This window comes from Enoplosus armatus, chromosome 16 (assembly GCF_043641665.1).
Source record: "Enoplosus armatus isolate fEnoArm2 chromosome 16, fEnoArm2.hap1, whole genome shotgun sequence".
Taxonomy (NCBI): domain Eukaryota; kingdom Metazoa; phylum Chordata; class Actinopteri; order Centrarchiformes; family Enoplosidae; genus Enoplosus; species Enoplosus armatus.
This window is the reverse complement of record NC_092195.1, coordinates 11909531-11921686: the sequence shown is the minus strand read 5'-3', so window position 1 is coordinate 11921686 and position 12156 is coordinate 11909531. Positions and strand designations below refer to the sequence as shown.

Here is a 12156-nt window from a genome sequence, read left to right as displayed (position 1 = left end):
TCTTGCAAAACAAGTCGATTATTTGTAAATGGACATGATGTTTGCAAATGAGGAGCATGCATGAGGATATTCACATCCAATATGCATGTGTATTCGAGACATGCATACACTGTGTTTATTTTAGAGGATAGAAATGTGTGAATATTTTAGATTTCTAGAACGTTCACACAGGCTCTGATGCATTATGCAGGAATCTCCTCTTTTCTCCCTACTGCAAGAAATACTTCCTCACATCAGCAAAACCCACTGCAAGATCTCAGTGAAGACGCCTCTCAAGAATGACCTGTTCACTCTTTCCTTTATTTATTTTATTTATTTCACTGAGCAGAGGAAAGTGGAGAGAGAGAGAGAGAGAGAGAGAGAGAGAGAGAGAGAGAGAGAGAGAGATACAGGAGACAGAGATGTGGGATGACATGCATCTGAGGCTGTGGGCCAAACATGAACACTGTAGAAGCTCAGCTCCCTCACTTCAACACTGACACAAGTAGACCAGAATGAATCTGTATACTGTATGTGATAAATAATAACTGAGCTCTGCAGTGCTCACTATACAACACATGATTAAAGATCAGGTGTGGGGCCCTGGTACATCATCTCGTTAGTATACTCTATAAGGTAAAAACACGTCCTATTCAGATGTGAATAACTGAATGTGCTGTAACACAAGTTTCATTACAATCAAGTGATAAACAGTGAAGCGCACATTATGTGAAATGCACATTACGGGATGAAAAAGGATAAAAATGTAAAAATCTCTTTGGAACGAGCTGTTCAAAGTCTCAAGTGGAGACAGTTAATATTTGAATAATGTTGACAAAGTTAAATGTTTCCTGTCGTTAAATAAATGTCCACAGCTAATATACTTTGATATTTCATTTAATAATCTTTGTGTTCATGTATGAAGTTTTGAGTCGTCTTGTGCATGAATATCCCATCATCTCAGCTAAGAACATGTGTTTTTGCACACAGTACAGTAACCACACTGTGCATAATAGGCCCACACACATGTTCCCTTTGATCAATCTTTCATCAGTACTCATGTTGGAGCGAGAGTCAGAAATGGGTGTACAAGTTCTGTATGCAGGCCTTTTCATTTAGAGAAGCTGATGCTGAAGCAGAGTAAAAAATTCCCAAGCAGGTGTTCGGACATATGTGCAATATGGTTGTTTTATTATTTAAAGTTAATCTAATCAGGTAGACTGGTTGGCAACAAATTTATTTTTCTGGGATCACCTGGAACGAGAGAAAAGGCCCTTTGAGGGCGGGTGGGAATTCACGCTGCAGTCTGTTGTTACAGTATGTTGCTTTCTGTTTGTTTTGTTTGAAATGTCTTTATATATTTCTATATTATAAAGCTTTTACAGGTAGATTGAGGACAAGACAAACAACATGTCAACAAACCATAGATGGATCCCATATTTAACTGAGGAAGTCATACGTAGTCATTTTGGCCCACCACCCACAAAGAATTGTATTCCTGTGAACATCTAAAACATTAATTTCTGAACTAAGTTTTAAAAGACTATACTCTTTTGGTTTGACATGTTACTTGTGTCTTTAGGTTTTGAAAGAAACCAAAGAACAAGAGATTTTTTTTTTGTGAGCATTGTGTGCAAAATCGAGGAAGTTAATTTCCAACACACTAAGAATTGTATCATCTTTATCAGTTTGTCAACTAAAAGCATGCATCACATTTTAAAAATGACTACTATTGGTTGTAATGTTGCTATTTATTTCTGAGGCTTATTGTCGAATTCTACTCTTCATGTCTGCACTGCTCTCACAAGAGAAACATCCGATTTTGTCTCTCTCTTGGGCCCATGCCGTCCCTAACCTTTGCCTTTATTTAGCAATCTCATTTCCTACTTGCATGGCTGAACAACAATAGAGAAGCTTCTAGCTACAGGGGGTGGTGGGAATTCTCCTGCATAGACTTAGGTTAAGAGGCAGCCAAGTGGAATAATAGAACTATTGTATGAATCTACAATTGTGATTCCTTCACGACACTAAGAGCTGGCCTACTATCATCCTGCGGTGACCGAGTAAACGAGAGGGAGACACTGAGATATTCTCTGTGTGTCTTTGTCAACTCTTATTCTATTTATTTCTCCAACTTGTAGTCCATGACCTTGATAAATCCACTTTTTTACACAGTTGACAAATGTGAGCTTATGCAGACAGCTCCTCTTGCCCCCATCAGACACTTCAGATTGGCAGTCACACCTCCTCTAATCTAGGGCTCAACAACGCAGCCCCACAGGGCAGTGATGAGACTTCATATCGGGAGGAAATCAACAATCTTGCAGAGGATGCACAGACAAAAGCCTACTGCTCAACGTCAGCAAAACCAAGGAGCTGATCGTTGATTTTAGGAAGAAAGGAGGAGAAGACACACATGTCTGTCTACATCAGTGGAGCTGAGGTGGATCATCTCATCTCACATCTCCACCCTGGTTAGGAAAGCTCAGAAACAGCTGATCTTCTTGAGGAAACTTAAGACCTTTACAGAACAGCAACAGAAAGCATCCTGACTGGAAACATTACAAATTGGCATGGGATGTGCACAGCCCAGGACAAATCAAATCATCAAAATCGAACGCCCAAAGTCTAGAAGAAATGTTTTTTAACTCAAAAGATCCATCCAGCCGGATGTCAAAAGCACAGAATAATTTCAGTACTATAGTAAAGCTAAATATTTTTACTAACTAGGTGATCCTTTCATGGGATTAGACTATTTCTTATCAAATTGCTACGTCCAGCAGGAAAAATGCACCTCTTTTCCAGGCCGTTCAAGGAACATGAGAATGACTTTATGTTACTCCAATATCCTGCACAGTTCCGATACGTCAATTAAACAGGTGAGAGGCTGACAGGATGTTCACAACATTGTCCATATGGCTGAAACATCCACAGAACCTCCACCACACCATCCAGTCAAGATACTGCAGATACTGTAGACTTCAGAGCCGCCTGGAGACAAAACTGAGTCCTGGGACTAAAATCACCTACTTAAATGGAAACTAAATTTCACTTGAGAATGGTACAGCGTGAATGCACAGCTTCAGTGCGCTTCAGTGCACTTCACTGCTATCTCCATTTCAATGCCATTTTGAAGTTGATGCAAACAGGCCGTGTAAGCAGTGAAAGGGTTATGTTTCTACACAAAACATTATTCAGCCTGAAGGACTGTTATTCTTGAAACAGCTATACTGCACTTTTCCAGTTATTGACAATAAGGTGTCACTGCAATGATGTGTAACTAAAAAGGAGTTGTACTAACATTGTCTGAAAACTCAACTCTCTCAGCTCTCTGGGCGAACTATCGGGCAAAGAGCTTGTTCTTCTTATCTGTGCCGAAGTCTTCCTCTAAATATTTAAAGCGTGCTTTTGTTAGACCCTGACAGAGATATCAAAAGCTATCAGCAACGTCTCTTTGTTTTTCCAAGCTCCACTTCTCTTCTCTGTCACCGCGTATTTCTCACATACTCTCTTCATCCCTCTTTTGTTGCTTTTCTCGCTCTTTCACCCCCTCATTTATCAGCAGTCAAAGTGTGCCCTCGTGTTAGCTAATTGTGAAAAGCCTAATCTTGGCTGGGGGAGAGAACGTTACAAAGAGCATTCGCACAGAGATGAGGCAACACCAAACACAAGAGCACGTGCACGCACACACACACAGATAGAACCCCCCTGGGCATGTTTTACTCCATACTGTACTCCCTTTCTTTCTCTAATGCCCTTGTACTTAGTACTTGTATGTTCTGGAGCATTAGAGTGCTGCATCCTGATCATGTGGTTCAATACTGCTGTCTGAATATATACACCGATGCCCTTGTACCTCAGAGTTACGTACATTCTGACATATAAAGCAAACTCAATTTTTCACAGATTTTCACCGTACAATATTTTGCACCGGTAAAACCTTGGAGACAATACTGAAGACAGGAATGTGGCAACTACCAGTGCCTTATGAAGAATTACATTACTGATTTACTGTTAATGTGATGAGATACGCATTATTTAAAGATACGGGCAAAGATTGTTGTAAAAGTTTAATATTTATTTATCTTCACATACTGCAAAGGCGATGCAATCTTTATACAATATTTGAAACATTCAACAACAACAGTCAATGTGAGGTAGTGTGCGTGTGTGTGTGTGTGTGTGTGTGTGTGTGTGTGTGTTTTCTTTCCTCAAGGCGAGTAGGCTTTAGCAGGAGGATCACACCTTGGGATGAAACACTTGATCAGTGGCCCAGCGATGATGCTGTATTGTCAATCCATCTGTTGTTTTGTTGTATCGGACTTCTAGTTGGGCCACACACAGTCACCTGGCACACAGCGGGAAAGCCTTCCCTCCCCCACAGCAACCTGCCTCACTGTCTCCTTTTGTTCGTTCACACAGCACAAATCTGTGAATACACAATACCAGGCAAAAAAAACAGACACATTCACCGATATCCGCATGTATGTACGCAACATGTAGACACATATTCACTCACTCACACGTATGTGCACATGGTCTTTTGTGCAGAGTAAGGTACAGAGAGTCACCGATACAGAAGGAAAATGGGGAGTCAGGGAGAGAGAGGAGGGGAAAGATGTGTTCTATGACCCCAGTCCAAACGAGAGGTCCTTGAGGGGATTACCTGTCTCCTGACCTGAGTTATTTACCCTTACATAAGGCAGCAGGCGGAGGGTTGGAGGACAGAGCGAGAGCACATGCAGAAGAAAGACGTGGAAAGAAGGCTGCAGGAGCCTGAGCAGCAACACACAGAAGTACTGATGGCCTCAGCATGTAGACAAGCACAGAAAAACTCACTTTACAGTTCATGCAGACAGACAGACACACAAAGTGTGCACATGCAAAAACATTAAACTCCCAGGAGCTGACATTATAAACTCTGTAACAGACTCCCTCCCTGTCTGAGTCTGTAAATACTGTCTGTTCAGCCATGGACCTAATTAGAGCAACTCTCTGGCTGTCTGACCACACTATTACTTCTTTCTCGATCCTCTCTGTCTCCATTTCCCAGAGGAGTGGGAGGAGAGGTGAGAAAAAAGCGATAACCCACCTGCTGAGGTACATCACATAGGGATGGAAAATGCAATTTCTAAACCATCTGTGACCAGGATTTGAGACAAAAACGCTGCTTGTATCTGCTTCTTTTTGCGTTTCGATAGATAGATGTCTGTATGAGAATGCATGGTGGTCTTTGTTCATCTCTCTCTCTCTCTCTGTGTTTGTGTGTTGCATTTGTGAATGTATTTTTGTATGTCTTTGTGTGCAATATAATTTAAGACAGTCTGTCATCTTGGTCCTCCAGTTTTACATCATCCCAAGGCACATTTGAGGGGGTGTTTGAAATCATCTGACAGACTTAAATTCAGATTCATCCCTCTCACTCTTCCTTCACCACTGAAATAACTGGGGCACGCCCATAAAACAAAACAACTGCCATAACTCTGTGTGTAAAATTATATACCACTCACTATTGTCCCTTTAATTACAATCATTATGCTTCTTGTGGATCTGTCCAAGTATTAATTCTTTTGTCATGCCGCACAGCTCAGAGTATAATTTCTCAGCATGAGGAGCAGTGGGAGCTTATTTGTATCAGTGATACTATGAAAAAAAAGGTAACAAACTTCACCATTACAGTGATATTAATTGATGGAGGGCTGGATGAAAGTGTAGCCTGTTGATCTTTGACATGCCTCGCCTGTCAAGCTTTTCAGTTCTCGCGCAGCACATATGCAGTTTAGAATGACAGTGGGTGGTAGATTTACCACTCGTAATTCTTAATAATTTTTCAAATAATGGATCATTGATTTCAGACAACTGTAGACACTGCTGTAGACAATGCTAGGCTTCTCATTAGCAACTATCAGTTTTACCGACAACAGTTGCTGGCAGATTTTATTAACTGTTAGCTAATTAATCAAATTTTAGCTCCAATAAATGTAATAATAATAATGTTACCTGCTGATTCATAACAAAAAGCCTGAAAAAGGTGTCATAAATATGTACTTGATGGCATACATGTATGATATCTTGCTAAAAGACTGAGGCTAAAGCTAACATACATACTTTTCAAACGGTACATTTCCACAGGCCTGCCACGCCACGATACTGTGTGGTTGCTAAGCTATGATTGGACAATAAGCTGTTTGGAGGAGGGGTTTGGAGAACGCTCAATTCTAATAGCTGCAATATTTCCTCTTATAGGTTAAGATCAAATTATCAATTTGTTGTGTGCAGATAGATGAGCCTTATCTACCTGCCTTCAGACTGTATGCAACTGTTTCCCGGTCTACATGTCTAGTAGATGATGATGATGATGAAGATGATTAAAAATATGGTGGCAGTATTATTAAGACAATAAGTAAGAATTACTATTATGTAGTAAAATTGCCAACAAACATATTGCACATGCAGAAGAGCAGTGGGGCTGAAAATCCCACTATATTAAAATTGTTAATCTGCACTTAAACCCTAACTGAGCGCATGGAGCCAAAACCTCAAACAATATGTTACAGCTGAAATAATTATACCAATTACAGTATTGTACGTGACAAGGTCCAAGCTTTTTCAGTTTCCATTGTCATTCATTTTTTAAAAAGAATGAAACTTCCTGTCCTCCAGATAGTGGAGGCTACAGATTCTCCATTCCTGCAGTCTGTGATCTCGGCACAACCTCCGTACCACCAATTAGCAGACTCCCAGATAGTGTGGAGGCCCGTCTTACTCTCCTACGTCTTTTTATTATTCTTTTTCATTATCTGTAATGTGCTTTTTGGTTTGGTTCAATCTTTTTAATTCGTCCTCTCTACAAATATTCTCACTCTATTATTCTCCACTCACTCTCATCCTCTGCCTCTTCACCCACTCTCCTTCATCATCCACCTGTTAACTTTGCCTTCTCTTTTTTTCCCCCTCCTCTGCTGCACTGCTCTCTTCTTCCTCTGCTCTCTTTTCTACGCTCCTCTTTCTCCTCAAAAATAAGGAGATGAGCTGAACAATCATCTCTTCACCTCATTTTTGTGCCCTCTTTTACGTCTCTCTCTCTCTTTCTTCCACCCAACCATATCCTCTCCCTCCCCTCTCCTCTGTCTCTCCCCCTCTTCCAGTCTTTCATTTCTCCTCTTCCTCCCTTTGTCTCCTCTCTTTCTTTCTCCTTCTGTGGCACTCTTTGTAACATGCTGAATCCCAAAAGCATCTTTGCTGTGAGACTGTTCCTCCTAATCTGATTGAACAAGGATGATCTTAGTGTAAAGATTGCTGGGAAACCCAGGCAATAGTACAGTTGAGTAAACAATATGAGTGTTGAGAGGGGAGACAACATGCTCAGCGTTTGCCAACAACACCTGTTAAGCCAGGTGGACACTGCTGGTAACACAGAGAGGAGGAAAAGAGGCAGGAGCAAGCTAAAGCCAGAGAGGGGAGGAGAGGACAATAAGCAAGTGAGAGGTAATGTGTCATCCATCCCAAAACACTGTTCCTGACCAAAGGCTGACATTCCTGCAACCTGAAGTGGGTAACACAAAAATCCCACTAAAAACAGATGGATAGATTATTATATTGTCACAATGGTAGTCCATGTCACTGCATGGAAAAACACTGTAGTTATGGTTTATGTACTTGTGTGTGTGCAGCTGTGTGTGCATATTTGTGGGCATGTGCATAAAGAAAGACTCAACATTTATGCAACCGCACACATGCATCAGTTATGCAACAACGGGAGCATTCTTTACAAAGACTAGATTTTCACATAGAACTGAAATTTTGACACGTAAGCAGACAGATATAATTACTTTTTCATGTCACTCGCAACAAAAAGAAAGAAAAAAGTGGAGTCAGTCAAGGTTAAAATGGGATTATTATGTCTTATGAAAATCAAGCCGTGCTCTGTCCTTGGCTTCATCCTTTGACAGCACAGATTCTTTCATCTCGTGAATAAAATCCATCTTTAAAGACAATTAATACCATCACTCCCAGTCTTTAACTTTCCTCAGTGGCTTCAAAAGAAGCGTGGCCTCCTTGAAAATGAATAGACAAATTTAGACACGTCTGCTCGTGTAGACAGCGTCTGTGTTTACATGTAGTGTGAGTAATGTTTGAATACACTAATTAGCAAGCTAAATGTAAAAAAAAAAAAAAAGTAGAAATGCATGCATGCACACATGAAAGCATGCAGGTAAGTAAGCTCACACATTCAGTCTCTCAGTGACAGGAAACACTGGATATAAAGTCAACACAGGATTCAAACATTGTCACTTGGCAGCAACCGTGTCATTTACAGTAAGTGTTTCAACTTTTCAGCACAAGCAAATATTTGGTTGAACATTAAAAAAATCAAGCACCTTCTGTGCTGTCGCCTGCTTAATGCCACATCTCAGAAACATTTTCTATTACTCATTACTGGCCAATTTATTATCAGAATGAGTAAACTGAGTGATAATTACCATTTTAAAAATTCAGCCAAACACAATTCTCTTGACATATCATATTAGCCTGCCAACATGCACATATACAGTATACTGTACGTTGATATAGTTGTAATGAGCCCTTCTAAAACCCATTAAATACTGTTTTCTGAAGAGAACTTTCTACAGATTTTAATGCAGTGAGCAGAACTGCAAGACCAATACATTTCCTCCAAGATCCTCTCAGCAATCACTTTTTTCCACTTTGTCCCTGAAAACTTCACTTCTTCGAGAGAAAAATGGGTTTCTTCTGGCAGCATTAGAAGTTGAGTTTGCCCGTGGCTTTGGCCATCAGAGACAGTGCAGCTACTGTACAATATTTCAATAGTCCAGAAACCACTCATTAAAGCAGCACAAAAGACTAATCACATCTGCAGCGCTTTGATTTACATGCAATTAAAGTTTCATGTGAACCCAGATAAACCAGACAGGAGGAGAGCAGAGAAGAGAGGGATGAGAGAGCAGGAGGAGGAGGAGGAGAGGGGGGAGAGGAGTGCTGTGGGGTACAGAGGAGAGGAGATTAAGGAACAGATGAGACACCAGCAGAGAAGACAGCAGATGTGTACAGCAACAAGGCACAAAAAGAAAGAAAGAGAGGTGGGGACAGGGGAAGGAGGAGGGGAGGGGAGAGTAGACGAGGAGAGGAGAGGTGAGGCAAGCCATCATTTGGCAGGAGAAGTGTTGACACAGCACATCCATCGCAGTGGCAGGTGCCTGCTGTTGCTCCTTTACAGAGGACACAAACTAACAGGGAGAGAGAGCTCTGCACCAGCGTTACACTGTGATGATACCAGTCAGGCTGCTGGAACAGAGACTGTCTTATCTAAAAATATTACTGCCTCACAAATAAAAGGGCTTAAATTCCATAAATAGTATGTAACTGTGCTCTATTTTTTATATCAATTGGTGTTGCATTATGCAATTACAATATCAGCAAAATAAGCACAGTAAGCCTTTTATTTGATGTTGTAATGAGTTTATATGATGAATTATTCAAACTAATCTGGCATTGTTTGGGCATGTTCCTTTGATAATTACACCAAAGGACTATTCACAAGTCATGAAATGGAAATATGATTTTAAAAATTGTTCTTCTGCGTGATTAAATCATTCCTCAATCTTCAACTACTCTAATCTCATTTTTTTTTCTTGAAAGCTGTTGTTTAGCTGAGACTATTGACTTGTTTCCACAGATGCTGCATTTGGTTATGTAACATTACTGCTAGTAAATCAGTGATTGTAGCCTGCAGCCACTTGACGTTTCTATTTGAAATATCCACGCCTCTATAAGAAGCTAATGTGATGGATGAATCTTGACAAGGAACAAACTGGTCAAGTACAAAGCAAAGCAGCCAAGAACTAGAGCTGAACATGTGACAGTGAAACAGGAGTTACGCAACAATACGATACCATATTACCCAGCCAAATAATTGAACACACAATGATGTAATTATATATAAAAAAGCCCACAGTCATAAACACATAATAGGTGTCTACTGTGGGTGGGTGTGTCAGTGTGTGATCATTAACACATCACCCAGACACACAAAAGGTTTCCAGGCGAGTTATATGCAAGGTTGGGCAGTAAATAACAGATAACAGGGGGGAGAAGGGGACTGAAAGCGAGAGAAGAGGGGGATGGTGCAATAATAATGAAAGCAATAAAAGGAGACCCATTTTCCCAGATGTGATCTGTGCCTCAGTCAAGGCAGTCATTGTGTATGTCTTGCTCTCTCTCTCTCTCTCTCTGTGTGTGTGTGTGTGTGTGTGTGTGTGTGTGTGTGTGTGTGTGTGCGCGTGAGGGAGATTTTCTGAGTTTATGTGCCCACTGAGCTCTCAGATGAGTCAAAATGAGTCACATCATTTTATCAATCACCCACTTACAGTACAGCAATCTTTTGGTCGTGTGTGTTTGTGTGTGTGTGTGTGTGTTGCTTGAGGCCACAATGAAGTCAAACATTACTAACTGCTAGCAGTCCCACACACTTTCACCCACTGAATAACCGATACACTTCACACTATAACGTTATAGCCATATTCCTTTATCATAATCCCTGCAAAGTTACAGCTACAGAAACCGTACAAACATACAGCAGACAAGCACACTTAACAAAGGCCGCCAGTCCAGTATGTCGCTCCTACTCATTCATTTAGCTAAACAGAAACATAGAGACTGAAAAACTGCACCTGGTTATGGTTAAATCAAATACAGACTGTACTCCTCAGTTTGACACCAGTGAATGACATCAGCAAGTAATCTAGTCTTTTCCTCTGCCTGAAAAGATACAGCTGGCTTGGTTGTCAATCAATGCACAGCACCTTTCCAATGGATCGACAGCTGGAGGCGCTCCAGGGAATATGTAAACACACTCGTGGATGTTCTAACACACTCCCACATTACACACCTCCCCAAGCTCTCTTTCCATCAAGTAAACATGTACGCACACACAAGCACGCATTATCCCCCTTTACCGTTACATATCATCTACCCTTATACATCCTGTACAGTATTACACAATAAAACTCTAGGCATGTTCACTCCTGCTACTCATCTTTCTGCTGTTTACACACACACACACACACACACACACACACACACACACACACACACAAAACAGACTTCACATTCCTACTACCAAGAAAAAGTACACTCTTTATTTCACTTGTAATGTCTACATTAATAATAATAAAATGTATTTAGTGTTTTTTGTTCCATTGCTTTGAACTACATGTCATCCTTCTGTCTTGGCCAGGTAGCCCTTCAAAATAAAGGCCCTCTGTTTGCATGTACAAAAAAGAAGGTTGGTTTGGTTTCAAACAAAACCTATGCTGCTAGATCACCACTCCCAATCACAGACGAAGGAAAAGAAGTCACTTACAAGAGTTCCTTTGGCTCCCGTCTGTTGCACCAGGCGAGGTGGACATCCCAGCAGGATGTTTTTTGCCCTCACAAGATAACCAAATGAGAGGGAGGGGGAGGCAGACAGCACGACGATAGCACACCGAAAACTCCACCGATCACAACAACACCTGCCCACCACGCATCCTCACACTGTCTCTCACTCTACACACATGCTCCCCCATACAAAAGATGCTCCACAAACGCTCACACGAACATTCTCATGCAGATAAACTCGCACACTTACACACACACACACACACGCACACACTCGAATTTGGAGCGTTTCTCAAGAACCGGGCACCCATGAAACACACATGTGCATGTAGGGATCGGCGCTGCACCAGTGTCTAGCTCCGGTCTGGAGACTGCTGAGGCTGACAGTGTGGAGAGAGAGAGAGAGAGAGAGAGAGAGAGAGAGAGAGAGAGAGAGAGAGAGAAGACGAGTGGAGCATACCACTGGCTGCTGCTGAGCGAGGGAGGAGGGGGACCGGAGGAGAGAGGAGAGGATGAAGAGAGGGGGTGGGAGAGAGGGTGTGTGCGTACGGAGGAAGGGAAATAAGGAGCGCAGATGATTATGAGTTTGTTTGTGTGTGTGTGTGTGTGTGTGTGTGTGTGTGTGGCTGCGCATGTTTCCCTAACCCATATATGACCTTTGAACACACGCTAATGCCTCTTAACTCAGCCTGCATACTTTATACACCTTCTTTGTTTATATGAGTCAGCGGCTGGAGGAGCAAGCTATGTTCATAAATAGGGATGAGTACCAAATGG

At 41.5% G+C, this 12156-nt stretch overlaps 1 protein-coding gene across 1 annotated transcript in view; it reads right to left on the bottom strand.

Moving 5' to 3' along the window:
* dtnbp1b (dystrobrevin binding protein 1b) overlaps positions 1-11408 on the bottom strand; it is a 28537-nt gene extending 17129 nt beyond the window's left edge. The window contains exon 1 of the mRNA XM_070922148.1: positions 11363-11408. Within this exon, the coding sequence (XP_070778249.1) occupies positions 11363-11408 (46 nt within the window). The remainder of the gene's footprint in view (positions 1-11362) is intronic.
* Positions 11409-12156: the final 748 nt, after the last annotated feature.